This window comes from Schistocerca nitens, chromosome 3 (assembly GCF_023898315.1).
Source record: "Schistocerca nitens isolate TAMUIC-IGC-003100 chromosome 3, iqSchNite1.1, whole genome shotgun sequence".
In the NCBI taxonomy this organism is placed as follows: domain Eukaryota; kingdom Metazoa; phylum Arthropoda; class Insecta; order Orthoptera; family Acrididae; genus Schistocerca; species Schistocerca nitens.
The window spans coordinates 551,520,902-551,547,724 of NC_064616.1; the positions used below are offsets into that span (position 1 = coordinate 551,520,902).

General features: G+C 43.3%; 1 protein-coding gene across 4 annotated transcripts in view; it reads left to right on the forward strand.

Moving 5' to 3' along the window:
* The window catches only part of LOC126248455 (thrombospondin type-1 domain-containing protein 7A-like), a 1,193,762-nt gene that overhangs the window by 835,987 nt on the left and 330,952 nt on the right, over positions 1 to 26,823 (forward strand). For all 4 annotated transcript variants that reach the window (XM_049949448.1, XM_049949449.1, XM_049949450.1 and 1 more), the window contains one exon: positions 6,142 to 6,324. In XM_049949448.1, the coding sequence (XP_049805405.1) occupies positions 6,142 to 6,324 (183 nt within the window). The remainder of the gene's footprint in view (positions 1 to 6,141; positions 6,325 to 26,823) is intronic.

The window sequence follows — 26,823 nt, forward strand, 5'->3', positions numbered from 1 at the left end:
GAGCAACCTGCCGTTCATCACACTATCTAGAAATTCTGTCTAAGTCATCGTGCATCCACCTACAGTCATTCAACGACGAAATCTTCTCGTACACCACAACGTCATCAGCAAAAACCCGTAAGTTGCTTCTCACAATGTCCGTCAGATCATTTATGTATATAGAGAATAAGAGTGGTCGTATCACACATCACTGGGGCACTTCGACCGCCAATGTCGAGGTCAACGTACTGAGTTCTATTAGTTCAGAAGTCTTCGAGCCATTCACATATCGAGGAACCTAATCCGTAACCTCGGACTTTCGTCAATAGTCTGCAGTGCGGAGCCCTGTCAAACCACACCGGAAATGTAAGAATACAGAGTCTGCCTGTTGTCCTTCATCCATTGTCCGCAAAATATCATATGAGAAAAGGGAAAGCGGTGCTTTCTAAAACCGTGCTGATTTGTGAGCACAAACATTTTTTTCTCAGCTTCAAGTTCATATTTTTTTTTATATTAGCCGCTGTTTCTTTCCATAGAAGTTATTTTGTTGCATATTGTATTCAAACCGCTATTTTTTCGTGTGAATTTCTCAGCAATTCTTTGTTTGTGAACGACAGTTCTGAAGTTTAGTCTGGCATGGATATTCTCTCAGTGAATACACGTTTTCTTTACGTCTTCATTAACTTCTGTTTGTCGATTCTTGCGATCGCTACTCGTAAATCTTTCGGGGTGTAACTTCGTGGCCAACAAAAATCTTCTGTTCCTAAAGTTTCGTCCGGGACTGTGCTGGACATCTTCATAGGTGTTGCTCCTCCGTTGAACAACGCCTCTGAAGATGTCTAGCGCAGTTCTGGACGATACGTTAGGAACAGAAGAGTTTCATGGATCACGCGTTTTACCAGCAGCAATGCCATCCGGTCGTGAAAGACTTGATTCTTGCCATGTTTCACTGGTAAAGGAAAGCTTAAATTTTCTTTGGAAGCCTGTTCTTATTTATTCTATATACGTCATAAGGAATTTATAATCTCCATTTCTGCACCTATACCGACGTCTATACTCCACAAGCCACGTTGTGATGTGAGGCAAAGTGTATTTTGTGTACCAATGTCACGTCCATCTTTCCCTGTTTCAGTCGGGTGTTGTTCGCGGGAAGAAATATTACTGTTTAGCTTCCGTGCGGTCTCGAATCTCTCTAGTTTTACCTTAATGGTCTTTTCGGGCGATATGCATAACAGGCAACAATATATTGGTTGACTGTTCTAGGTATGTATGCTCTCGGAACGTAAACTGTAGAAAGTAACGTGATGCAGAACCCCTCTCATATTTTTTAAATCACGATTACAAGAAAGTCGCTCAACTGGTTTAAAGTACACTACAGCGGAATTGTGAACTGCTGGTGCAGACATAAGAAGGATTCCTCTATCTGAATGAAACACACGTGTCTTTCTCCATTACTTTCAGTATTGCAGCTACTGTCTTTTCTGTAATGGATGAAGAAGTGGGAAGAACCTTCAGTCCATTCGAAAGTCACTGAGCAATACGAATGTGGTGGAACTGTGCAACCACCATTCTTGAAACAAGGTAGCTGCTCCACTGCATGACTCAGTATCAACTTTCGAGAAGTTTTGTACCTAAAAATAACCCGCCTGTCTTCTTTCTTATAGTGAATACCTCTTGATGTTAATCGATCAACAACAGTGGAAAACTAGTAGAATAGTACGTTCTTCTTGTTACAGTGCATAAAATGATAGGCCTCGTCGTGCCAGGACTAACGTCCTGAATTGTCCATATGGAGTCTCACGTAGAATAACTTTCGTTGTACTCTTTATAATGGCAGTACAATACGTAATAAGTTGTTAGATGTAATCATTATTTCTATCTACGGGTAAACAACAAATGATGTGAAAATTTGATGACAGCCGAAGTTTGACGTCATCTGTGCCTTCAACACGTCATGCCCGTTTATCCACAGTTCTATAAATTTTATGGAAGTTACCGGTCTTTGCGTAGAAACTTCTGAATTATATCTGCATTCATTAAATTACTTATTTGTGCTGCTTACAAGTAGTAGGACGCCACCTACACACACGATGAACACGTCGAGGTAGCATCTTGACGACTGAGTGACGGAGGGACTGTTTGGTTACATAACAAGCAACGTACAAACAGGAAGCTCAGTAGCTCATAATCGGCCTCAGCCAGGTGCTGCTAGCCTGAACGCGCATGTAGCGAACCCTACACATGCACGCGAGCGTCCTGCGACGGCAAGATGCAACAACAAACTGTTATAACTCTATAGCGAATGGTTCTTCACTGTACGACACTGATCAGTAACTGGGATTGTTTGGGCTGCATCACTACCCGTGAGGCAATTAAAGGATTTTTTGGCTATACTCATGTTTATTTTCAAAATAAAATTGACACAGTACTACCGCCCACTCTTGTAAATTTATCAGCAGTTCCATGTCCTTTAATTTAATGTTAATTTGCAACTACGTGTACACCGTACAATCACCCACTAACGTAAATTTAGCAAATTTCAACAGGATCACGAAACTAACGCTTATGAGCAATTTAGGAAGCAGCATCTGCTGCAACAGCTCACGAGGCGGAAATTATTCTAAGACCATTTTCAGTGCACGTTTCCATGTAAGTATCCACACAGTCGCTCGGATACTTCATACTGAAGTCAGTGTCGGCTCGTAATCATACATTCACATTTCTATCGCAAACTTCACTCTAGGCTATCCGAGTTCCCTCAAACGTTTTTCGTTCTACAATCGAATAATTCACCAGTGTCAGGTTTCACTCTTAGTTATGATACATGCTGTATAAATCAATGAGGATGAATTCCTGAATGTTTCCTTAAACACGTTGCTGCTGCTTCCTTTCATCATTCTCCGCCAACTGTTAGTATGTGCGCGTACTGAAAAGTGAGCCTCGCAATTTTTTATGTGTTTGTTAAATAAAATGAACTTTATTAAACTTCTACATCTTTGTTATTCATGCCTATATATTTACAGCCCTTCGCTGCTAGAGGTCTCGAATTTTAGAGTGTAACATGGCGGTGTGTAGCTTATCTATGGTAGTTCCTGAGAAACAGCGTGCTGTAATCGAGTTTCTAACCGCAGAAAAAGTTCGCCCAGGACCCTCTCCTCCAGCATGACAATGCCAGACGACACCTGAGCGCTGGGACATCTGCAACAACCCAGCGCCGTGGGTTCACTGTCGTCTATCGTCCTCCGTACAGTCCCGACTTGAACCCATCGATTTACATCTGTTTCCAAAAGCTAAAGGACATCTTCGAGAACTTCACTTTGATAGTGATGTAGCGATGCAAACAAAGGCGAGGTTGTAGGTCTATCAGAAAAAAAAATCAATCTACAGTGACTGTATCAACAAACTGGTCTCTCGTTGGAAGAAATGGGTTCGTCGCAGGGGCGACTATGTTGAGAAATAAATATGTAGACATGATGAATAAAGATGTGGAGATATTAATAACGTTTTTTTGTTTAACAAGCTTTAAATGTTTTCCCATAAACAATTTGGAGGCATTATTTTCACTACGCCCTCGTACGAGGGCCGTTCAATAAGTAATGCACCACTTTTTTCCTCGGCCAATTTCGGCTGAAAAAATGCGGAATCTCTTGTGCGACATCGTGGAATATTCCCGCTCCAGCCCCTATAGTTTCATGAAGTTCCGGTAGCTAACGGCCCTATTCGGAGCCTTCAAAATAGCGTCTATAACGGAGGAGCATTCCAAGCAGAGAGGCTACACTGAGTTTCTTTTATCTGAAAACCAGAACATTACAGATATTCATAGGCGCTTGCAGAACCTGTTCGCCGTCCTGGCAGTGAACAAAAGCATGGAAAGTCGTTGGGCAAGGCGTCTGTCATCATCCCAACAAAGTCGCGCAAACCTGTCCGATCTTCCACGTGCCGGCCAGCCGCCTCCCGCAATGCTGGTACACGTGGACAATCTTATTCGAGGTGATCGACAGATCGCAATCAAACATCTCGCTGCGCAGTTGGATGCCACTGTTGATAGTGCTGATACACTCGTCCACCAGTTGGGGTACTCAAATGTGCGTGCCCGCTGAGTTCGTCGCCTCATAACAGAAGACCATAAGGAGCAATGAAGAACATTTGTGCTTGCGCGTTGCTAGCTGATCGTAACAATTTTTTGCGAACATAGTCACAGGCGATGGAGTATGGGTTCATCTCTTTTAACCGAAAACAAAATGGTAATCCATTATCTGCTATCATATCACCTCTCTCCCGAAAAAAAAGTTCAAAGCCTCACCCTCAGCCGATGAAGTGATGGCGATGGTCTCCTGGGGCCCTTAAGGAGCTATCCTGTATGATGTACTCAGTCATGGTGCAACGATAACTCTGAAGTGTATTTTGCTGTTCTGAGGAAAGTGAAAAAACAACTTCAGCATGTTCGTTGCCACAAAACTGCAAACGAATTTCTCCATGACAACGAAAGGCCTCATACAAAACTGCGCACCCGAGAGTAGCCTACAAAACTATTGGACTGTTCCACCTCGTCCACCCTACAGCTCATATCTCGCACCTTCTGACTTCCATCTGTTTGGCTCAATGAAGGATGCACTCAGCTGGGAGCAGTACGTAAATGATAGAGACGTTACTGATGTAGCAAAACGTTGACTCCGATGTTGACTAGTAGAGTAGTACCGTGTGATCATACAGGGCCTCCCAGTAACATGGCGTATGGCCTTCGCATTGAACAGGTATAATGTTGAAAAATATAGTTTTGTAGCCAATAGAGAGGGGAATAATTGGTTTATTGGAATAATGAATAGAAAAAAATGGTTTGCATTACTTATTGAACGTCCCTCGTAGTATTCCATCTATAACAATCTCGATATCGACGACGGTTAAGCTGTACGTTTACTGCCTTTGTCATTATGAAACACTGAATTACATAGCTAAACATAGTTCTTAAACGTACACTGAGACGTACATGTCATCTGATGCATTCACACCGCGACGATTAACACTTATATTGTCGCACTTCTAACAAGCTCATAGGTACTGAAAGAAAGAATGTTTATGGCGTGAGCGATTGTAAAATGAAGTGTAGTAGATGTCGTGAGTGATTGATATAGAACACACCCATGTAAGTGACCTTACCTTTAATATCGTAACAAGATTGCATCTGACATTCTCTTGGAATATATCTAAACCAGCCTCGTGGAAGCATAAATTCAAGGAATCAAGTTTAGTGAACAATAAATTTTTCTGGGTAAAATGAGGACCAAACTTATGATTATAAATGTAAAGAATATTGTTTTTAAAGAGCGAGTGAGGTGGCACGGTGGTAAGACACTGGATTCGCATTCGGGAGGACAATGGCTCAAATCTCCCTCCTGCCATCTACATGTAGGATTTCCGTGGTTTTCCACACTCTCATGAGGAAAACGCCGGTGTGGTTCCTACGGAAAGGCGACGGTCGAGTTCCTTCTCCCGCCTTCCTCAACAACAGCTTTTCCTTCGTCTCTAATGACTTCGTTGTCAACCGAATAATAAACGCTAAACCTCCATATCGTTTTTGAATGAGTCAACGAGTTTGCATTTTCTGTTTTTCTATTTGCATGCAAATTTCTTATGATGTCTCACAGCGTATACATTTTCGTGTAGCGGGAATATTGGAACTACTGAACTGATTCGCTGGAAAATAATAATTTTGAACCCATAAAATAATGCAAAACGAATTTAAAAATTATTTCCGCCTACAGTGAAAAATGCATTTATTCTCGACTTCTATAGTCACATATAATTTTGAAATATGCAGTGGAAATTTCGTTTGGAAGAGGTAGAGAAATAACATATTTAACCACTGAATAAATAATACCTTCCATTTCCTTTTAGTGCTTTATAGAAGTTGGACGTATTTCTGAATACACTACTACTGAAACTTATTAATCTATAGTACCAAAAGCAAGCACATGCTTGCGCGCGTACTCAAGTGTGTGTGTGTGTGTGTGTGTGTGTGTGTGTGAGAGAGTGTGTGTGCTATGTCTTTGGCGCATCCAGTGTATTAACATGTTCCCCGTCAGAACGTGGCACTGATTAGGCGGTGCTCTTTATGAATCGATATGCCTTTGATGGTGAGTGTATGGCCCGGCTTTGTTGCAGATACCGCTGGCTGGCATCACACTGGGGTGCTTGTATGGTCGTAGATGACGAAGAACGCAAGAGGGAAGTCGAGTGTGGCGGCGGTGTGCAGTTACGGGATGTAGCTTGCGTCACGATCGCGGGTTCAAAACCCGTGCGCTCAGAGCTGTGCTCGTCGTTCGTACCGTTGCCCACTGTGCAAAGGTAATTCTCTTCAACTTCTCTCTGGATTATTGACATTGCCTGTAAAGCACAACATCATTGTAAGTGTGATAGGAATTTACTCAGATTGTTATGTTACTGAATATTAACGCTATTATTCCTCTTATAACGTCACGGCTATTTTAGTTTCGATGCATATAGTATGGATCAGCTTCAACTAAACGCATATGGTAATCGGTAACTGCTTTTTCCTTCACGCACTTGTAACATGTTCAGCCTACAACTAGCCGTCGCCGTCACCAACGTTTCTGTTCCATGAAAATCTGCAGTGCAGACACATTGAAAGATTAATCCAGTTGTATCACTCCACTCACCTCGTAGCCAGCAAGCAAATCGCAACAGTTCAGTCCTTCTCCTCTGATCTTTCTTCGTTTGTAACTATCCAAGCACAAGGCTTTGCCCAGGTATGTATTTATTCTAACCATCTATTAGTCCATGTCCTCCTTCCCCCTCTGTTCATCTCCTCCTTCACCCCATCTATTCGGCCGGCCGGAGTGGCCGAGCGGTTCTAGGCGCTACAGTCTGGAGCCGCGCGATCGCTACGGTCGCAGGTTCGAATCCTGCCTCGGGCATGGATGTGTGTGATGTCCTTAGATTAGTTAGGTTTAAGTAGTTCTAAGCTCTAGGGGACTGATGACCTCAACAGTTAAGTCCCAGTGCTCAGAGCCATTTGAACCCCATCTATGTTCATCTCCTACACTACCTCTCTCTATCCACCACTTCTACGCCCCCCCCCCCTCCCGCCGTCCCACCATCTCCTATTTCTCCTCTCTCTGTCCATTTCCTTTTTCCTTCTCCCCACTATCGCTTTCCATTCGCTCCCCCCCCCCATCCCCCCTTAGCGAAAGTTAGTTTAAGTTAGATTAAGTAGTGTGTAAGACTAGGAACCGATGACCTCAGCAGTCTGGTCCCACAGGAGCTTACCACGGTGACAGGTATGCTGCTCCTCCTCTCTCCACGTTAACATACTCACCCCATGAGGAGGCTGGTGGTTCTGCCCACCACAGTATTCCTTTCCAGATCGTAACTAATGAGTGAACCAAATTTGGATGAAATCAGTTACCTACCCGTGGCTTTGACTGCGTACGCACATGTCAAATATATTTCAAGTATCTGACACGTATTTGTACGCGTATTTCACTTGTATCTCTAGTGAATTTCGACCTGCAGTTTCATTTTCACGCATTTCAGTATTTGACGTCATACACCAAGAATTATGTGTCGTAAAATGACGTATTTTTGTAGGTACATTCAGCGACATATGTGAATACCATCTGTGAAATTTATTGCGAATAAAGTTAGTAAGTAAAAAATTAATAAATTAAAACGTCACGCATGATGCCGTAGTTTTGTACGCATCTCAGTATTTGATGCCATATCGCCTGAACTACGTGTCGTACAATGATACAATTTTGATGGTGTATTCAGTGGTATAAATGAATACTGTCTGCAAAATCTGTCGCGAATACAGTTAGCAGTAAAGACGTAATGAATTATGTGGCAGTTCTACTGAATGAACAGTGAAAATGTAGTAAGCGACAACATTTTTTTTTTTTTACTTTCATCATTTTGTAGGGGTTGTCAGCAAGAGAAAGTTTCGTAAAGGTTTAAAAATTACGTGCAGAGTTTTTTTTTTGGAACTCACTAAGTGCTCTCATTGTCAAATACTGGAAGACTAAAGTATGGCTATTCGAGCGTCGTGGGCTGCTTTTTGAAACCCACCCTTTTGATAGGGAGATGGTTCTTTCCCCGCAGCAATTCTTTCCAGACAGTAAGTGATGTGTGTACGAAGTTTGGTTGAAATCGGTCCAATGGTATAGGAAGAGATGTGGAACATACTTACATGCATATGTACATACGTAGATACCGTTTTATAATATGTTCTGATTCCACCACAGATCATAGACTTTTACTAGATGAATACTGCTTCTTTCTGCAAATGCCCTCAGATTCCACTTCACTCTAACCTTCACACTATGGCTGCGTGCCCACTTCAAGTGTCCCCTGCATCCACTTCATTCCTTCCCTGCGACTGACTATGAAGCACTGTGTTTACCCTACTTCTCCGATCCCACTAGCCTCGTAATATGACTTCTTCACTTAATTAATATATGGAGACAGGTACTTTAATTCTTATTTCTCTGACATATGGTGAAACACGTTCCTTATAGCTATTCCTTCACAAAAAGGACCAAATTACTTTCTCCCATGGTGTTCATAGCGTCGTGGAAGCCATTACATGCAAATTCTTTTCACAGTTTAGCTGTTAGATTCACATTCTGGTGGTCAGTAAGCCGTACCTACCGGTGTTCCGTGACGTTTTGGTGCCTACGACATCCACACTACGAGCTTTCGAGAAGGATGGTGCAGTGGTTGAATCGCTGGATTAGGATTCGCGAAGAGTCCACCCACCCATATTTTGGATTTTTGCACAGGTTCCAAATATTTTTAAATGCCAAGAAATACTTGTGCTGTCCGAGCTTGTGATCTGCCTTTAATGATCTCGCCGTCGACGGTGAGTTAAATTTTTCTTTCCGCCGCATTGGAACGTTTTGTCAAGGGTTTTTCCAGACGGTTATTATCAGCTTCTGATGAAATTTTTAGGTATTTAACTATCAGTTCAGTTTTCGTCTATCAATTATACCACAGCCGTTGATTAGTTAGCATCATAAGATGTCCCAATCAACGAAATGAGACTGGGAAGCTGTTTTGCAGTACAATTATCTCTATACAGGTAACTAGTAATGAATGAGCACTTCTAACAATTATCTTCAGGTTCCTACATGTTTAGAATCTGCAAATTTATCCAGTGCTTGGAGAAATGATTCACAAATCTATATGACTTTCAGATGACTCAGGGTTTCCGTATAGGAACGTCAGTCTCAAGATTGTTTCTCTGTCGCTCTTTCTCACCGGACGCTTATGACAACGCTGTATCAATACGGGAATTACTTAAGGATGACCATTGTATGGCATACCTTTCTCCAACATCACATTAACGTACGAAATATTTCATCTTTAAGAATATCATGCTCCTCAACAGGAAGAATAAAACGCGACGTTGTCTGTAGAATTACCCATAAATTTCAAGACAGCCGTGTCCCACTGTGTGAATAACAACGATAAAGGTGGTGGTTTAATCTAAGTGTATGCCTGAAAAAAAATATGTTCCTTTGTTTAAAACTCTTAACATCAAGTAAAAAAATCTTCCAAGGCTTTAAATAAATAATAATAATCATGCACGCTGAATAGTTCATGCAACTTTTAATATGGTTTATCAGCAAAAATGTAAATAAAGACTTAAATGAAAGACCTGCTGCTGTCTCAAAACATCTTTGCGATCCAAACTGTAGCTGTGAATGTAAACTTGTTGTCTACTACCACGATAAAAAGTTTTATTTCTTTTAGCCGCGTGGTGATGCTTTTACGCAGAAATTTTGAAGGGCCTGACAAGGACCTAGTTAACGCTTTAGAAAGAAGGGTGACAAAAATTATCTAGAAACCTGCGCTTCACAACGTTTAGTGAAATTGCAAGGAAACTTAAACTCTTCAGGAAGGACTCGCTACGTATTTATGGAAGGAGTCCTAAATGAAATGCGATCCTGATCGTTGAAAATGCAGAAAAGGGAAACAGTTTGAATGATTTCCTTTTTCACCGACTTAAATGTGATTCTAATAATTGTACGCAACGGAAATTGAAATGATTTATTAGGTGGCCCTAACAAATTAGTCATGGTGTTTCCTAAGCACATTATTATTTAACAAAAGTGAACAAGGATCATAGAACTAGTGTTATATTAAAGATGGAGATATGAATCAGAATTTAATACAAAAACCGAAGGCTGACAATACCACTACAGTTGTAAGGTTCTATTATTTATAAAAAAACCGCTACAGTTGTAAGGTCCTTTTATTTAGAAAATAAATAGAAGAACCTTACAACTGTAGCGGTACTTCCAACCTCTGGTATAATGCTCAGTTTGCGGATGTTCCTCTGACAGGATTGGTAATGCAAAAAGACAGATAAACAAATAAGTTAATAGGCAAGCTGATTTTCACTCTGCTCTCTCGGAGATTATATGCCATACACATAAGGAACACGAAATTATGCCATCAATAACAAGACTGAAAAAATGAAACATCTACGGTGTTGGAATGGGATTGTGGACTGGCGACGACACGAAAATTATAATGAGGTGACAAAAGCCGTGGGATACATCCTAATACCGTGTGTCTCCTCCTTTTTTCCGGCGTAGTGCAGCAACTCGACGTGGCATGGACTCGAACAGTTCGTTGGAAGCCCCCTGCGGAAATCTTGAGTCATGCTGCACCTTTAGCCGTCCATAATCGCGAAATCGTTGCCGATGCATGATTTTGTACACGAACTGACCACTCGACTATATCCCATAAATGTTCGATGGGGTTCATGACGGGCGATACGGTGTCAAATCATTCTCTTGAATTGTCCAGAATGTTCTTCAAACCAATCTCGAACAATTGTGGCCCGGTGACATGACATCGTTGTTTGGGAACATAAAGTCCATAAATGGCTGCAAATTGTCTCCAAGTAGCCGAGCGTAACCATTTCCAGTCAATGATCGGTTCATTTGGACCAGAGAACCCAGTCTATAACAAGTAAACACATCCTACACCATAATGGAGCCCGCAACAGATTGCACAGTGGCTTGTTGACAGCTTGGGTCGATGGTTTCGTGAGATCTGCGTCACACTCGAACCCTACGCTAGCTCTTACCAACTGAAATAGGAACTCATCTGACCAGGCCACAGTTTTCTAGTCGTCTAGGGTCCAACCGATATGGTCACGATCCCAGGAGAGGGGCTGCATGAGATGTCGTGCCGTTGGCAAAGGCCCTCGCTTTGGTTGTCTGCTGCCATAGCCCACTAACGCCAAATTTCGCCGGACTGTCGTAGTGGATACGTTTGTCGTACGCCCCACATAAATTTCTGCGGTTATTTCACGCAGTATTGCTTGTCAGTTAGCACTGACAACTATACGGAAAAGCCGCTGCTCTCGGTCGTTAAGTGAATTCTGTCGGCCACTGCGTTGTCTATGGTGAGAGGTAACGCCTAAAATTTGGTATTCTCCGCACACTCTTGGTACTGTGGATCTCGGAATATCGAATTCCCTAACGATACCCGAAATGAAATGTCCCATACATCTAACTACCATTCTGCGTTCAGAGTCTTAAGTCCCGTTGTGTGGCCGTAACCACGTCGGACACCTTTTCACATGAATTAGCTGGGTACAACTGACAGCTGTGCCAGTACACTGCCCTTTGTACCTTGTGTACACGATTCTGCCGCCATCTGTATAAAGGCATATCACTATACCATAACTTTTGTCTCCTTAGTGTAACAAGCACATTGAATCTGTGGTCTCTTAATTAGATTGATGGTTGTCGCGAGATCTGCTGTAATGCAACTCATGTGGAAAGTAAATGGATAACTGTACTGAGATGTAGCCAATGAATACCGAGATTAGCCTCTGTTCCATTTCCTGAAATCAGAAGTTAAACCCATCTAATGAATGAAGCGAGCACACCAAGCGTTGTGAACAGGACAGTGTACTCTTACCAATCAAAATCGAAGACCGCAGAACTGAGAACCGAAGACAGGAACCCAAAACTTAGCTTCTGCATCCTCATCTCAGAAGACTGCCTGTCAAACTTAGGATCCGAGCCGAATCGAAGTCTGCGCCAGAATGCCAGCTCACCTGGAAGGCTCGCTATCCTCACCCTTCCTAAAAGTTAAGTTTGCCGTCATCCAATCAAGGAATTTGTTCGAGTTAAACATCATGTACAATTTCCTGTTGAACTCCCACTCCTCTATAATATTACGACAGAACAATAAACGGAAAGCCGCTGGCTTTCTCTCCCATCAGAGAACACTTTTATATTCCTGCACAATTACTGCTGAGCTCTCGGTTTCCCGCGACGTGAAGTAAACATTCCAGACTTGGTGACAGCCAGGCGCGTCGGGAAACATCAGACACCTAAGTGGCGACTTTAAGGTGATATTCCCACGAACTGGCTAAAACGTTTAACGGCAGCTCGTACAGCTTAACCGTGTCTGCCTTCTACTACGCCTGGGTACTTTTCGCACGGTGCCACGATGGTTGGCGAAACTGCAGAGTGCGCTCCTAACAAGGGGAGGCCGCCAATTGTGAAATTCAGATTCGATTCATACTGCGCATAATAAAAACTCATAGCCAGAGATGTAATGTGGCAAAGCACCAAGATGCACTTCTCAGCCGTTGTCGAGAAAATCGACAGTTAAAAGAAACCGTTGCGGTGAAATACTCTGTTTCGACAGCGTCGTGGCGCAGCGGTAAGCGCTCGGGTTCGTAATCCGAAGGTTGCCGGATCCAATCTCGCGCCATGCAATTTTTTATATATAGTATTAATGAATTGCTTATGCATGTTGGTGAAGGCAGGTCGCTCTCCAATTGTACCGCCTCCATTTTTCCGTTTGTTTAACAGGGTGTGCCAAAGCTCTCACGTCCGCACTGATTTTCGACGATGTTATAAGTTGCGCTAGGGGCCGCATCTACCTTCTTTCGAAGTTAGCAGGCAACAACACTGTTATAAGGCGGCTCGTTTCGGCCCATTCAGCATCTGTCCTTCAAGTGTAACGAGCGAGTAACGGAGTTTATATTTCATACCTGCCACAGCAAATTTGTGTTCGTGGGGTCTCTATTCTAATTGGAACGTTTGACTTACGCTATACTTATTCGTTTCGGAATATCGTTTCTACGTCTTCCGTTAACTACACATGGTTAACATTATGAAGACAATTAATAACATTTGTGAAATACACCTCTGCTTGCGGAAAACATAATGATGTTCGAAGTCGCCAGTTTTTCCAAGACAAACGACTTTCAACAACTTATTATATGCATAATTGCTGCAACTGATGACCGGGAGTTTGTGTGTGTGTGTGTGTGTGTGTGTGTGTGTGTGTGTGTGTATACACATTTGAATTACAAAAAGCAAATACTAAAAAAAAAAATTGCATGGCGCGAGATTCGATCCGGCGACCTTCGGATTACGAACCCGAGCGCTTACCCCTGCGCCACGACGCTGTAGAAAACTGTTAGTCGTAGAGAGTATTTCACCGCAACGGTTTCTTTTAATTGTCGATTTTCTCGACAACGGCTGAGAAGTGCATCTTGGTGCTTTGCCACACTACACCTCTGGCCATGAGCTTTTATTATGCGCAGTATGAATCGGATCTGAATTTCACAATTGGCGGCCTCCCCTTGTAAGTCAAACACCCTGCGCTCATGCTGTGATATTCACTGGCGTTCTCCAGTAGCAAGAATACAGTTTCATCCCACTGCCTCTGCGACTTAATCCAATTTCCAAGAGGCGGACACTGTGAACAGACAGCCCTGGGATGCTTTAACAAAGCGAAGCAGGAACCGGACAGTTACGTCAGACAGTCCGCTAAATCGGGCTCCTTATAATGCCTTCGGTAGCGCCACCGAACGGGGCCACAGTCGATCTGCGAAAATTCCAGTGGCTTCAGCGGAGACCAGAAAAGTATATCAGGATTAAACGCGCAATAAAAATCCAATACTAAATTAAAATTAATAGTCTGCCAATCAAGATGTTAGTATTGTAGCAAGCATCTCTTTCATAGGAATTAATAAAATTTAAAAGACACTATTTACGAGCATTACACAAGGAGGACTTCATTACACCGTGAATTAAGTCAAATCACATAATAAAAGATGAAACGGCGATCAGAGACTATCCTGTCGCATTTCAAAACTTTGGAAAAAAGGGGAATATTGAAAAACTTCATTGGTCGGATTTTTCGTCGTCATTGTCCATTTGACATCCAGTTCTGCATAAATGATTTACAGAGACTTTTCCATGCGTTACTAGCTTCAGAAATGTGCATCCGTGTTGCTACTGCATGTCATCTAACAACCTCCCGTTAAGTTTTCAATTCGGTATATCTTATCTGTTCAGCAAAGAACTTCGTTGGCCCATCTGCCACGTATGAGTGGTTGAAAGTAAGAGCCATCTCCACTTCATTCTCATTAAATGTTCCTCTCTGATATGTTCCCTGCTTCATTCGACGTTTTCCCTGTCTATGTTAATCGCACATCACTGCATGATTAGTAACGTTTTTAATGTTTTTAACTCTTAAAGTATATGCATTATGCCGTAGTTCGTACCACGTAATATACCTTTTTCTGAAATTTCGATAGGTTATATTTAAAAATTGCAGTTGGTTTATCAAACTCATATCACATATTTTCTTCTCTTCGGTCTCTTTGTTTTACTGTGAATCCAGTCATTGTCTTCACCTACTAACTTGTCAACTCTACTACTAACTTGTGACTTCATTGTTAATTCATACAAATTTCCTTTAAAGTAATGTTTACTCTTTTTTTTAGTCCTGTAGTTATTTACTGCAGGCTTTTCTGTTGTATTAAGTTTTTGCACTGGTAGCTGAAGTTTATTTTCAATGGAGGCAAACAGTACCATGTCATCATCACAATGAAAGTCGTTCAGGCATCTTCCACTATCTCGTATTCCTTCTTCTTTCTCTACATATAAGGATTTGAAAACTTTCTCTGAGCTACTGAGAATACGTTTAACAAGCGGAATCTTGCGGGTTTGGACTTTTCTGAATTCAGAGTTTTCATTATTCTGATGTCTAATTGGATATGTAGCATGGATGCATGTATACTCAACTACTAATCTATGCTGAATCAGAGAATTGTTACTCAAGGTCTGCTAGTAAATATTTCGTTGAAATTGAGTCTGAGCTCTAATCAACACCTTTTAATCCCAAACAAATAGGTAATTCATGTTCATGGAAGTATTCCAAAATTTCAGTTATGACTTGCTACTAGCCTTCGTACTGTATTTACTTCTGAAGGCAACTGACTGTTCCGCTTTATCAAAATATAATTGTCAAGGTATATAGCTAAAAAAATACTGAAAATAGTTTTCTCATCAGCGTATTTAACGAAACTTATAGTACTATGCAACCTTTATGTGGAATTTGAACATCATTGTCTACAGAAACACAGTCCAGTCACATTAACGTCACCACCCCCAATGTTCAACGTCAAATTGAAACAACCACTCACAGGCAGCAGGTGCTAGCACTAGCAGTGGAGGATAAATAAAGCGTGTTGGGGGACGCGGACAACAGTGCAGTTATTGTCGTAACGCGGAAACGGTGCGATTTATCTGACGTCCAGAAGGGCATTATCACTGGTTTTCGGGCCAAAAGTGAAAGCATTTTCGAATCGCTTAAGTTTGTAAACTGTTTGCGTGCCTCCGTGGTTAAAATATATCGTGCATGGCAAAATTTCGCTATCCCATACCGGCGTCAATGCGACTACGGAGCACCACGGGCAATAGATGACCGGGATGAATGACAGCTGCGGAGATATGTACGGGTGAACAGACGCGTAGCTGTTGAGCGGGTACTGGGGGCTCAACCGTGCTGCAGTGGCTGCTGGCTCGACCATCCTGGTGGCTTGATTGGGTGCATATAACTAACGGCCCGGCGACTGTTTGTTAGGCTGCTTCTGGGGGTCTGCACCATCGCGCACGTCGCATTGCTCCAAGACCGCCTTATCACGGACGAGCAGCTACTCTGGCGAGGGTAGCATACACATGCGATTGACGCAATGTTGCGTCGAGGAGTCATCACTGGAGTGTTGCCACACGTTGAGGTTAGGGATGGTGGTTAATGCTAAAACAATCGGCTTTCGGTCATATCGGTTTTTTTTTCAACCTCAGTTTAACCGGACTACTAAAACTACCCAAAAACAAGGGTTTCTGAAACAAGCGACTTTCGGTTCTTATCCCTTTTACTTCGTATAATAAACGTATAAATCGATCAAAGATTGAAAAATTTTGAGTTCAGCACTTTCATGATACATAGAATCTAAATATTACATTAAATAATCAAATAAAAGAAAGTTTAGTCTTTCCACTGTTCGCTGCTTTATCAAAAAGTAGTAGGTGGTTGAATACTACAAAAAATCACACGTATTCTCTTACTGATATTAATTGTTTTGAAACTCTGTTCAAAAGTCATATAGCAATCAGAGATCATACCTCTATTTGGACATTGTGAATAGTCAGTGCTAAAGGATGAAAACTGACGTTGACAAATTATTTTTCGTGTCAAGTTGTCCATTTCCCAGAGCTACTAACAGAGGCATGTTACGTAGACATAGGCAGCAGATCAGCGGCTTCCTATATTTATTGTAACTATGAATTAACTATTAAGTTTTAAGTTTTCTCCTTATATAATATCACATGTTTGTTGTAGCTTCTTCCATGTTTAATCTGTTAAAGCACAGTGAGAAACCACCACATAGATCGTGACCACGTGTACCATCTAATAGGCCACGCCACATGTTACCAGGTACATGATTGTCTGAGCAGTGCTGTACCAGTTTTTATGCCATGTGTTTGTTGCTCGTTTCTGCCAGCATTGTTATTAAGGCAGCAAGATCACTTTCCCCATTTTTTACAAAACCATAATATTTCAAATGAATGCAAATTTTACAAATAAAAATTACGAGTTCTCTAAAAAGGGTTTATTTAAAAACGAAAAATTTTAGCACTGCTGCTATGGCTAATTGAAATTTCAATTTTTTACCCGGTCATTAGTAAAAAATGAAAACACATCTTATAACCGAGACCAATAAAATACCGAAAGATATCAGTTATTCAGAACTCAAATACCGCTATGGGTCTTAACTGGTCGGTTTTTCTCATCCCTAGTTGACGTAACGTGCGAGGTGGTTCGAAGGTCGGCTGTGTCATCAGCCGCGTGCCTCAGGGACGTAAGCGGACCACTGTATCCTGAAATTCCTTAAGGTTCGGCTATCTCATCCGCGCTGCAACAATGGAAACAATGATCAAAAATGTCAACGAAAATATCTGTGATGCTCAGTAATTACAAACTACTTTCCTTTGCGCATTTTCTTAATCGACATTCATTGGTACTCTAGATTATAAGCAACCATGTGCAGCTGGATTGAACATTATTCTAAAAAGTATTTGACACTGTGTGCAAACTACACTGACAGAAAGAAATCGCAATGCCAAAAAGTAATAAATGTAAAATAATGAAACTCCGGAAATACATTTGTCTAGGTAACAAATTTAAGTGATTAACATTGCAAGATCACGAATTAATGTAAGCGCGAGAAAAGCAGTTGGATATGTTAAATGCTGGCACATTAATCAGCGGTGTAACCGCCAGAATCTTGAATTCAAGCATGTAAAGCATGCAAACGTGCATGCATTGTGTTGTACAGGTGCCGGATGTCGGATGTCAGTTTGTGGGATGGAGTTCCATGCCTGGACGGTCAATGCGAAGACAGTTAATTCTGTTTGTGGATTAGGCTGGAGTTGTCGTCCGATGATGTCTCACATGTGCTCGACTGGAGACAGATTTGGTGTTCGAGCAGGCCAAGGCAACATGTCGACACTCCCTAGAGTATGTTGTGCTACAACACTGCTATGCTGGAGGGCGTATCCTGTTGGAAGTCACCCTCGTGGAATGCTGTTCATCAATGGCAGTACAACAGGTTGAATCATCAGACTGACATCCAAGTTTGCAGTCAGGGTGCGTGTTATAACCACTAGAGTGCTCCTGCTGTTATACGAAACCGCACCCCAGACAATTACACGAGGTGTAGGTTCACTGTGTGTAGCACGAAGACAGGTTGGTTGTAGGCTCTCAAATGGCCTCCTAACCAACCAGGGTGCGATTTGTGCTTTTACCAGTGGGGGGGGGGGGGGGGGGGGGAGGGATGTCTTATTAGGGGTTAGTAGAATTATATATGTTACTAGCTTGGACCGTGGCGTTACGCATGGCTAAAAAGCTATTTATAAATAGATGTTAATGCCGAAACTCACTATTGACGCGTATGCACTATCAGAAAAGCCATCCCTTGTTATATCTTTAAAAGTACATTATAGGTAAAGCTTATTTACAAAATCATCTACGTACGGGTACAGGTATACGAGGGGAATTCAAAAAGTAGAGGCACATTTGTGAAAAGTTGTACTTATTCTGATGATAGAAAACTGAAACATATTAATAGTATTGTTAAAAACTTTCAGTGTTCGGCTCCACAAATTTAAATTATATGTAAAGTTTTACTCCAATGCGTGGGAAATAAACATCCCAGGTTGGGATGCATAAACTAAAACCAGAGGACGGGATGGTCTGGTGCAGAGGGGGGGGGGGGAAATCCCCCCCATCCCCCTCTGCAAATCGCACACTGTAACCAACACAGGGGCATCACTGACACCGAGGCACCGTCTGCTTTCATCAGAAAACGTAGCAAACCTACACCCTGCCCTCCAATTAACTCTCGCTTGACACCACTGAAGTCGCAAATGGCAGCGGTCTGGGGTCAGTGGAATGCGCTCTACAGGGCGTCAGACTGGCTGCTGTACTTGAATTAACCAATTTTTAACAGTTTGTTGTGTTACTGTGATGCTAGCTGCTGCTCAGCCTGCTGCTGGAGACGCTGTACGATGCGCCAGAACCATACGCCGAACTCGATGGTCTTCCTTCTCGGTAGTACATGTTTGTAACACCGCTGCCGGCAATCATGTACAGTGGCTACATTCCTGCCAAGTCTTTCTGCATTCTCGCAGAAGGAACACCCAGCTTCTCGTAGCCCTATTACACGATCTCGTAAAACTCAGTGAGGTGTCGATAGTGGCGTATTTGTCGCCTTCAAGGCATTTTTGACTACCATCAACTCACCACGTCATTATCTCAGAGGTAACTAGCGCTCACGATCATTAGAGTGCGTAATTAAAGGAAACCTGATTTTCATCCTCATAGAATAGACACCAACTTTCGTTTATATCGCACAACTCCTTCTTGGTGTTGCGATTTTTATTTCCGTCATTGTATTTAGGTATTTCTAATCTACACTACTGACCATTAAAATTGCTACACCAAGAAGAAATGCAGATGATAAATGGGTCTTCATTGGACAAATATATTATACTAGAACTGACATGTGATTACATTTTCACGTAATTTGGGTGCATAGATCTTGAGAAATCAGTACCCAGAACAACCACCTCTGGCCGTAATAAGCGCCTTGATACGCCTGGGCATTGAGTCAAACAGAGCTTGGATGGCGTGTACAGGTACAGCTGCCCATGCAGCTTCAACACGATGCCACAGATCATGAAGAGTAGTTGAGCTGGGGTTGGGTTGACTGGGGGAAGAGACCAAACTGCGAGGTCATCGGTCCCATCGGATTAGGGAAGGACGGGGAAGTAAGTCGGCCGTGCCATTTCAGAGGAACCATCCCGGCATTTGCCTGGAGCGATTTAGGGAAATCACGGAAAACCTAAATCAGGATGGCCGGACGTGGGATTGAACCGTCGTCCTCCTGAATGCGAGTCCAGTGTGCTAACCACTGCGCCACCTCGCTCGGTCATGAAGAGTTGTGACTGGCGTATTGTGACGAGCCAGTTGCTCGGCCACCATTGACCAGACGTTTTCAGTTGGTGAGAGATCTGGAGAATGTGCTGGCCACGGCAGCAGTTGAACATTTTCTGTATCCAGAAAGGCCCGTACAGGACCTGCAACATGCGGTCGTGCATTATCCTGCTGAAATGTAGGGTTTCGCAGGGATGGAATTAAGGGTAGAGCCACGGGTCGTAACACATCTGAAATGTAACGTCCACTGTTCAAAGTGCCGTCAATGCGAACAAGAGGTGACCGACACGTGTACCCAATCGCACCCCATACCATCACGCCGGGTGATACGCCAGTATGGCGATGACGAAAACACGCTTCCAGTGTGCGTTCACCGCGATGTCGCCAAACACGGATGCGATCATCATGATGCTGTAAACAGAAGCTGGATTCATCCGAAAAAATGACGTTTTGCCATTCGTGCACCCAGGTTCGTCGTTGAGTACACCATCGCTGGTGCTCCTGTCTGTGATGCAGCGTCAAGGGTAACCGAAGCCATGGTCTCCGAGCTGGTAGTCCATGCTGCTGCAAACGTCGTCGAACTGTTCGTGCAGATGATTGTTGTCTTGCAAACATCCCCATCTGTTGACTCAGGGATCGAGACGTGGCTGCACGATCCGTTACAGCCATGCGGATAAGATGCCTGTCATTTATTGCCCGTTCTTTCCGTCATGGTGCTAATTACGACGATCTATGTGCGGGTAGAAAAGTGCTGTAGAAGTGTATGTGCCCCCAACTAATTTGACTACGCTGAAGATACAGCACCAAGCAACAACTGTAAACACATAATCGCTAAAATTGGGGATGCTGCTTATTTACATTCAAAACTAAGTGTGAAATCTATTATTTACTCCCGTACAGCAGTTAATAACTGCCAAAATATATTTTCTGTATATAGCTACGCGTTCCATGAAAAATACACGGCAACTTTTTATAGAAATGTTAAAACTAGTACACAGTCGCAACAGCTGTTGTAAGTTAGATGTTAAATTTTAATAGCTTCTCCCTATCCTTATATAACAAGGTAGAATTAGAACTGCCTTACATCAGTTCTCTCAGACAGTAGGGGTAGTGATGCAGTCTAAGAAAACTCATAAACAAGTGGCACTTACATCATAAAATAGCTAAACACTACACACGTTGACGTATTAACACTAAATAACAACACAACTGGAAATACTCTACAAAGACAAGACATGGGCATAGCTCACTGTACCAGAAATTCGATGCAGATGAAACTTAGAACAAATGAGACACCCAAAAGTACGATGAATACAGCCAACTTGATATCAGTCAGTCTGTAGTTCCTATCTTTTTTGCATTTGATACAGCCCTGTGATACGCTCAGAAAATCTGCTCTGTGCACCTAGGAGCTCTCAAGAATAATAACTGCATTTCATCTCCACCCGACAAATTCAGAAATAAATTTGAGAATTATTAATGCTAGTAACAGCCTCCATCAAAAATAAAATACAGAAGTTGACATTGACATACAAAAGTTAACAGCTCAGAGGAAACACATGTTTTTAACAAATACATGTCTGTTTGAACTAAAACTACCGTAAAGGAACTACGTGAAATAAACAGCGACGCATACTGAGGGAAACTCAGTAACACAGTGAGCTCCACACAGGCCGTTATGCTGTGGAGCAGCCACACGCACCCGTGGATCCTCCTAAGCTGTCGTAAATCTTACCTGATGGACTCGTATTACGGGCTGCCGCGCGTGGGACGCGTGTGTCTGCGTGACGCCATTGACCTGACGCTAAGCGGACGTACGCGACCTCCATGCTTATCTCCTTTCGTTTTCACTGCACGTGGATGACGTAACTGAAGTTTCACACGTAAGTAGGAGGTTCTCTACTAAAAAGCTGGCACCACTAGCTAAGAAATTAAGTCAAAATGCCATAATATGGTGTATATGCAGATTAGTGAATTACTCTGAAATTTTCAAAAAGGAGCTCGACGAATGTAAAAAAGAAATGGTTCTCGACTCGACAAAAACCTTTATCGTTAATACAGAATTCACATATCTAGGAACAATACATTACCTGATCAAAAGTATCGGTCACTCCTATGCAGTGGAAGATTGAGAACTGTATGTTATGAGAGTGGCAGAATGCATCGGTCAGGATAGCTCAGCGACTTCGGACGTCGACTTGTCATCGGATGTCACCGTGGTAAAAAATCTGTCAGGGACAGTTAAACTGTTCTAACGCTGTCCAAGTCGTCTCTTGGTGATGTGATTGTCAAGTGGAAACGCGAAGGAACATCCGTAGCTAAACCAAGACAGCGTAGACCTCACGTAATGACGGAGAGGGACGGCCGTGCATTGCGGAGTGTGGGTGTAAAGTGGCGCATGAAATCAGCTAAAGCAAACAGTCTTGCGTTACAAAGTGTACCAGCAGTCCAGCTAGAACAATGAGTGTGAGGAGGGAGTTAAAAGAACGGGGTACAAAGGTCGAGCACCGCTCATAAACCACACATTTCTGCACTCATTGCTAACTGACGATTCAGGTGATGTAAAGAGCAACGCTACTGGTCAGTAGATAACTGGAAATGAGTGATATGAGGTAATAAATAAATCACACTATACCCTGTGTCAATCCGGTAGAACGGTTTGGGTTTAACGAATGCCTGGAGAACTTTACCTGCCATCACGTGTAGTCGCAGCAGTGAAGTACCGAGAAGGTGATATTACGATATGGGGGCGTTTCTTGTGGTTAGGGTTTGTTCCCCCTATTGCGCTTAAGGAAACATTAAATACGGACATGAACACGTTTTACAGCATTGCGTACTGCGTGCATCAGAGGAACAGTTCGGAGAGATGATTATTTGTAACAGCATGACAGTGCATGGTGTTGTAAAGAATCGTCTGTGAGGCAGTGGTTTGTAGACACTAACATTCCTTAAATAGTCTGGCCTGCCCAGAGTCTCGAACTGAAGTCAATGGAACGCCTTGGGGATGAGTCAGAACCTTGACTTCACTCCAGACGCATGCATCCTACATCATTCCTCCACAGACGTTCAGACACCTCTTTGAAAGTGTCCAGAGCAGACATCAAGCCGTCATGAAGACGAAGAGTTCGACACTGTCCATATTAATGTCCCTTAATAGGTGTCCGAATACTTTTGATTATATACTGTATAAGCAAATGAACGTCGACTGTTGAACATCGAGATGCAACCTCGACACTGTCTTGACGCCAACTTCCTCTTTAAAGCGATAAAGAATGATAGGATGGATAGGATGGACATCTCACTTCCGGAGGCCTTTTGCAAACTTTGCTCCTATGATTTTTTCGTGTTCCATTCCTGGATGGCGCATGGGGGGGGAGGGGGGAGGGGGGAATGACTGCTTGTACGCCTCTGCACGAGCTGTTATTAGCCCAGTTTTATCTCCACAATTTCTACACCATCAGTTCCTGCTCCGTAAGTCGGTTGTTTGATCTTTTAAGCAGGTTCCGCGAGGTTTACACCGGCCATCTTCCTAGTGTATTACAGGTAAAACTTTTTAGCGTTCTTTTACGCTCTCTCTGTCCAGTGAAATAACCCTGTGACCATTCGCACAGCATACAGCGGGAAGCGAACCTCCCACCCGAGGTCAGATGTGAGAGTAGGACCTGCTCTCTCGTAGAAAGCATTAAAACGTTTTCAACTAGAGCTTCCTCATCAGGGGGTGTCAATGGTAAGGAATCGTTGTCATACCTCCACCAGTGTGCTAAGCGAAGGGGCACTCCTAAAAAATTAAGTAGGATGAGGTAGAAAAGGGCTAACCGTATTGAAAAGTAATTAAAAACAGACTAAAAGAAGAATGACCAGAGTTATTAGCGGGGGACATAGGGTCGAGGACCCCAGGTCCAGCAGGCAGAAGGAGCCACCCCAACCCCAATCACCACGACCCCAACGCAAAAGTATTTTAAAACCTTTGATCTCAGGAAAAAGCACGAAGAATCAGCTCAGCTGTCAATATGTCGTCCACCAACGTTAGAGACAAAGATTTCGGAAGATCATGCTTCACGTGGAGAGCCAGAAGGAAGGGGCAGTCTAGTATACTGCGATCTACTTTTTGTAAGGCTCCACAACCACAGCTTTGAGGTGGCTCATTACTTAAGATTAAAATATGGATTAATATAGCATGACCGAAGTTGAGGCGACATAGGATGCTGGGTTCCTTTCAGATGGAACAGATATAGGAACACCAGGCACCCATACTCTCCTTGATAGCACAGAGTTGTCACCAGATATTTTTCCATCTCCTAGTGAGTAGAAGCCTTATCTGCACCCTCACATCCACGTCCCGGGTCGTCAAAGCGTATGTTCGGCGAGTAAGCGCTTCTCAAGCCAAAATCATCGCAACTGGAGAGGTAAGATCCCCACTTCGGAGAGAATAGCATTTATGGGACAAGTCCGGAACAATTCAGTGGTCACTCCACTCCACAGTGATGTACTGTGTCCAGTAATTACAAAACCGAATATGACACTATACCCACATGACGTGCGATCCAGGGAAAGACAACTGACCAATTAGTATGACTAATGTCAGAGAAAAGAAAGTGTCATAGGGTGACAAGAGGAACATCGGTCGATATCACAGAGACTACTCATTGGAGCAATATAAATTAAAATGCGACAGAGATAGATCTGCTTAATGAAACAAAGGATTCTATTAATGACCATCAGCTCCCTGTAACGAATATTGTTCCTGACCAGGGAGAAGAGGGATGTAAAAGCATCTCTGGGAGCACTCGCTATGCGGAGTCGGCAGAATGTTCGAGGCACATTCCAACTGGGAAACCCACCTGAGGGTGAACATCAGTGCAACCGGTACCCGTGGGATGAAGAAAAAAAAACATTAATTTGAATAGTTAGGAAATTTTTGTATGGTGATTACGTAAGTGAGCAAGAGTAAGCATCATCGAAACTCAAGAGGTAAGAACCCCACTTCAGTGAGGAAAGTATGTACGGGACAGATCCTGAAGGTGCCAGTGGCCACTATACTCCACAATGATGTATTGTGCCCAATGATTACAAAAGAAAATGTGCCACTGAGCTGTAATCCTGGCAACCATAGCCGTCGAGACGACCAGTGCCCAGTAAATATGAAGTAACACGAATCCCATCCTAAGAGGTGTCGGCGAGAAAGCACAAAGTATTAAGCTTACACACGCAGTTAGTCTAACTGATGAACGTGAAACAGCTGTGTCAACTTTTTATCGAAATGGAGAACCGAAAATCGCGACTTTGCAACAACATTCAAGCGCTGGGTATCCAAATAGAGTTCGCGGTGGGTGTGATCCGTTGTACAGTGATAGAAATCCGTCACCAGCGCCTTCGGAGGAGAAAACTGGAAGCTATGGGAAAGCGACCAAGTGGAGCTTCTTGTGATGATTCCTTGGAATTGGCGTTAAGCAATGGTTATATATTGGATCTATACCAATTGCAGAAGTCCTCGAAATACAGAGTTGGGTAAGAAGGCCACTAGCCAACTGATAGCAGTAAGGAACGGTGTCACACTTAGCATGGCTTCCTGAGGGGCACTAAACACTTGGGCCATTTAGTAGTTGAGCGACATACAAGTTCTAACCTGAAGTAATCGAAGGGGTAAAAACTGACGAACAAAAGTTAGTTGGGAGTCTCGAATGCCCCGGTCATAGAGGATAAGTAAAATTTGATGGTGCCAAGCAGTGTCATAGTTCTTAAGTAGGTCACAAACGACTTATATGAGATGTTGTTTGGAACACGCTTATTGGACAACATTTTCGAATCTAATTAGATGGTCGACAGTGAATCGTTTTTCCCAGAAACCACACATGTACGGAGACATAAAGCCTATGATTTGAGAACCCAGCATAATTGTGAGCTACCATCTTTCAGGCAGTTTGCAGAACACGTTACTGAGGCTAATCGTCCGGTAGCTATTTATGAACGTTGAGTTGTTCCCTACTTTAAGAGTCGGATTATGTCACCGTCACTCCATTCCAAGAGAAAATAACTTCCAGCAAATTATATTTAGGGACCCTGATTAGACGGAGTCTTTGGGTCGCATGATGACCTTCAGATATTGGACCATCTGATGATGTACACTCCTGGAAATTGAAATAAGAACACCGTGAATTCATTGTCCCAGGAAGGGGAAACTTTATTGACACATTCCTGGGGTCAGATACATCACATGATCACACTGACAGAAACACAGGCACATAGACACAGGCAACAGAGCATGCACAATGTCGGCACTAGTACAGTGTATATCCACCTTTCGCAGCAATGCAGGCTGCTATTCTCCCATGGAGACGATCGTAGAGATGCTGGATGTAGTCCTGTGGAACGGCTTGCCATGCCATTTCCACCTGGCGCCTCAGTTGGACCAGCGTTCGTGCTGGACGTGCAGACCGCGTGAGACGACGCTTCATCCAGTCCCAAACATGCTCAATGGGGGACAGATCCGGAGATCTTGCTGGCCAGGGTAGTTGACTTACACCTTCTAGAGCACGTTGGGTGGCACGGGATACATGCGGACGTGCATTGTCCTGTTGGAACAGCAAGTTCCCTTGCCGGTCTAGGAATGGTAGAACGATGGGTTCGATGACGGTTTGGATGTACCGTGCACTATTCAGTGTCCCCTCGACGATTACCAGTGGTGTACGGCCAGTGTAGGAGATCGCTCCCCACACAATGATACCGGGTGTTGGCCCTGTGTGCCTCGGTCGTATGCAGTCCTGATTGTGGCGCTCACCTGCACGGCGCCAAACACGCATACGACCATCATTGGCACCAAGGCAGAAGCGACTCTCATCGCTGAAGACGACACGTCTCCATTCGTCCCTCCATTCACGCCTGTCGCGACACCACTGGAGGCGGGCTGCACGATGTTGGGGCGTGAGCGGAAGACGGCCTAACGGTGTGCGGGACCGTAGCCCAGCTTCATGGAGACGGTTGCGAATGGTCCTCGCC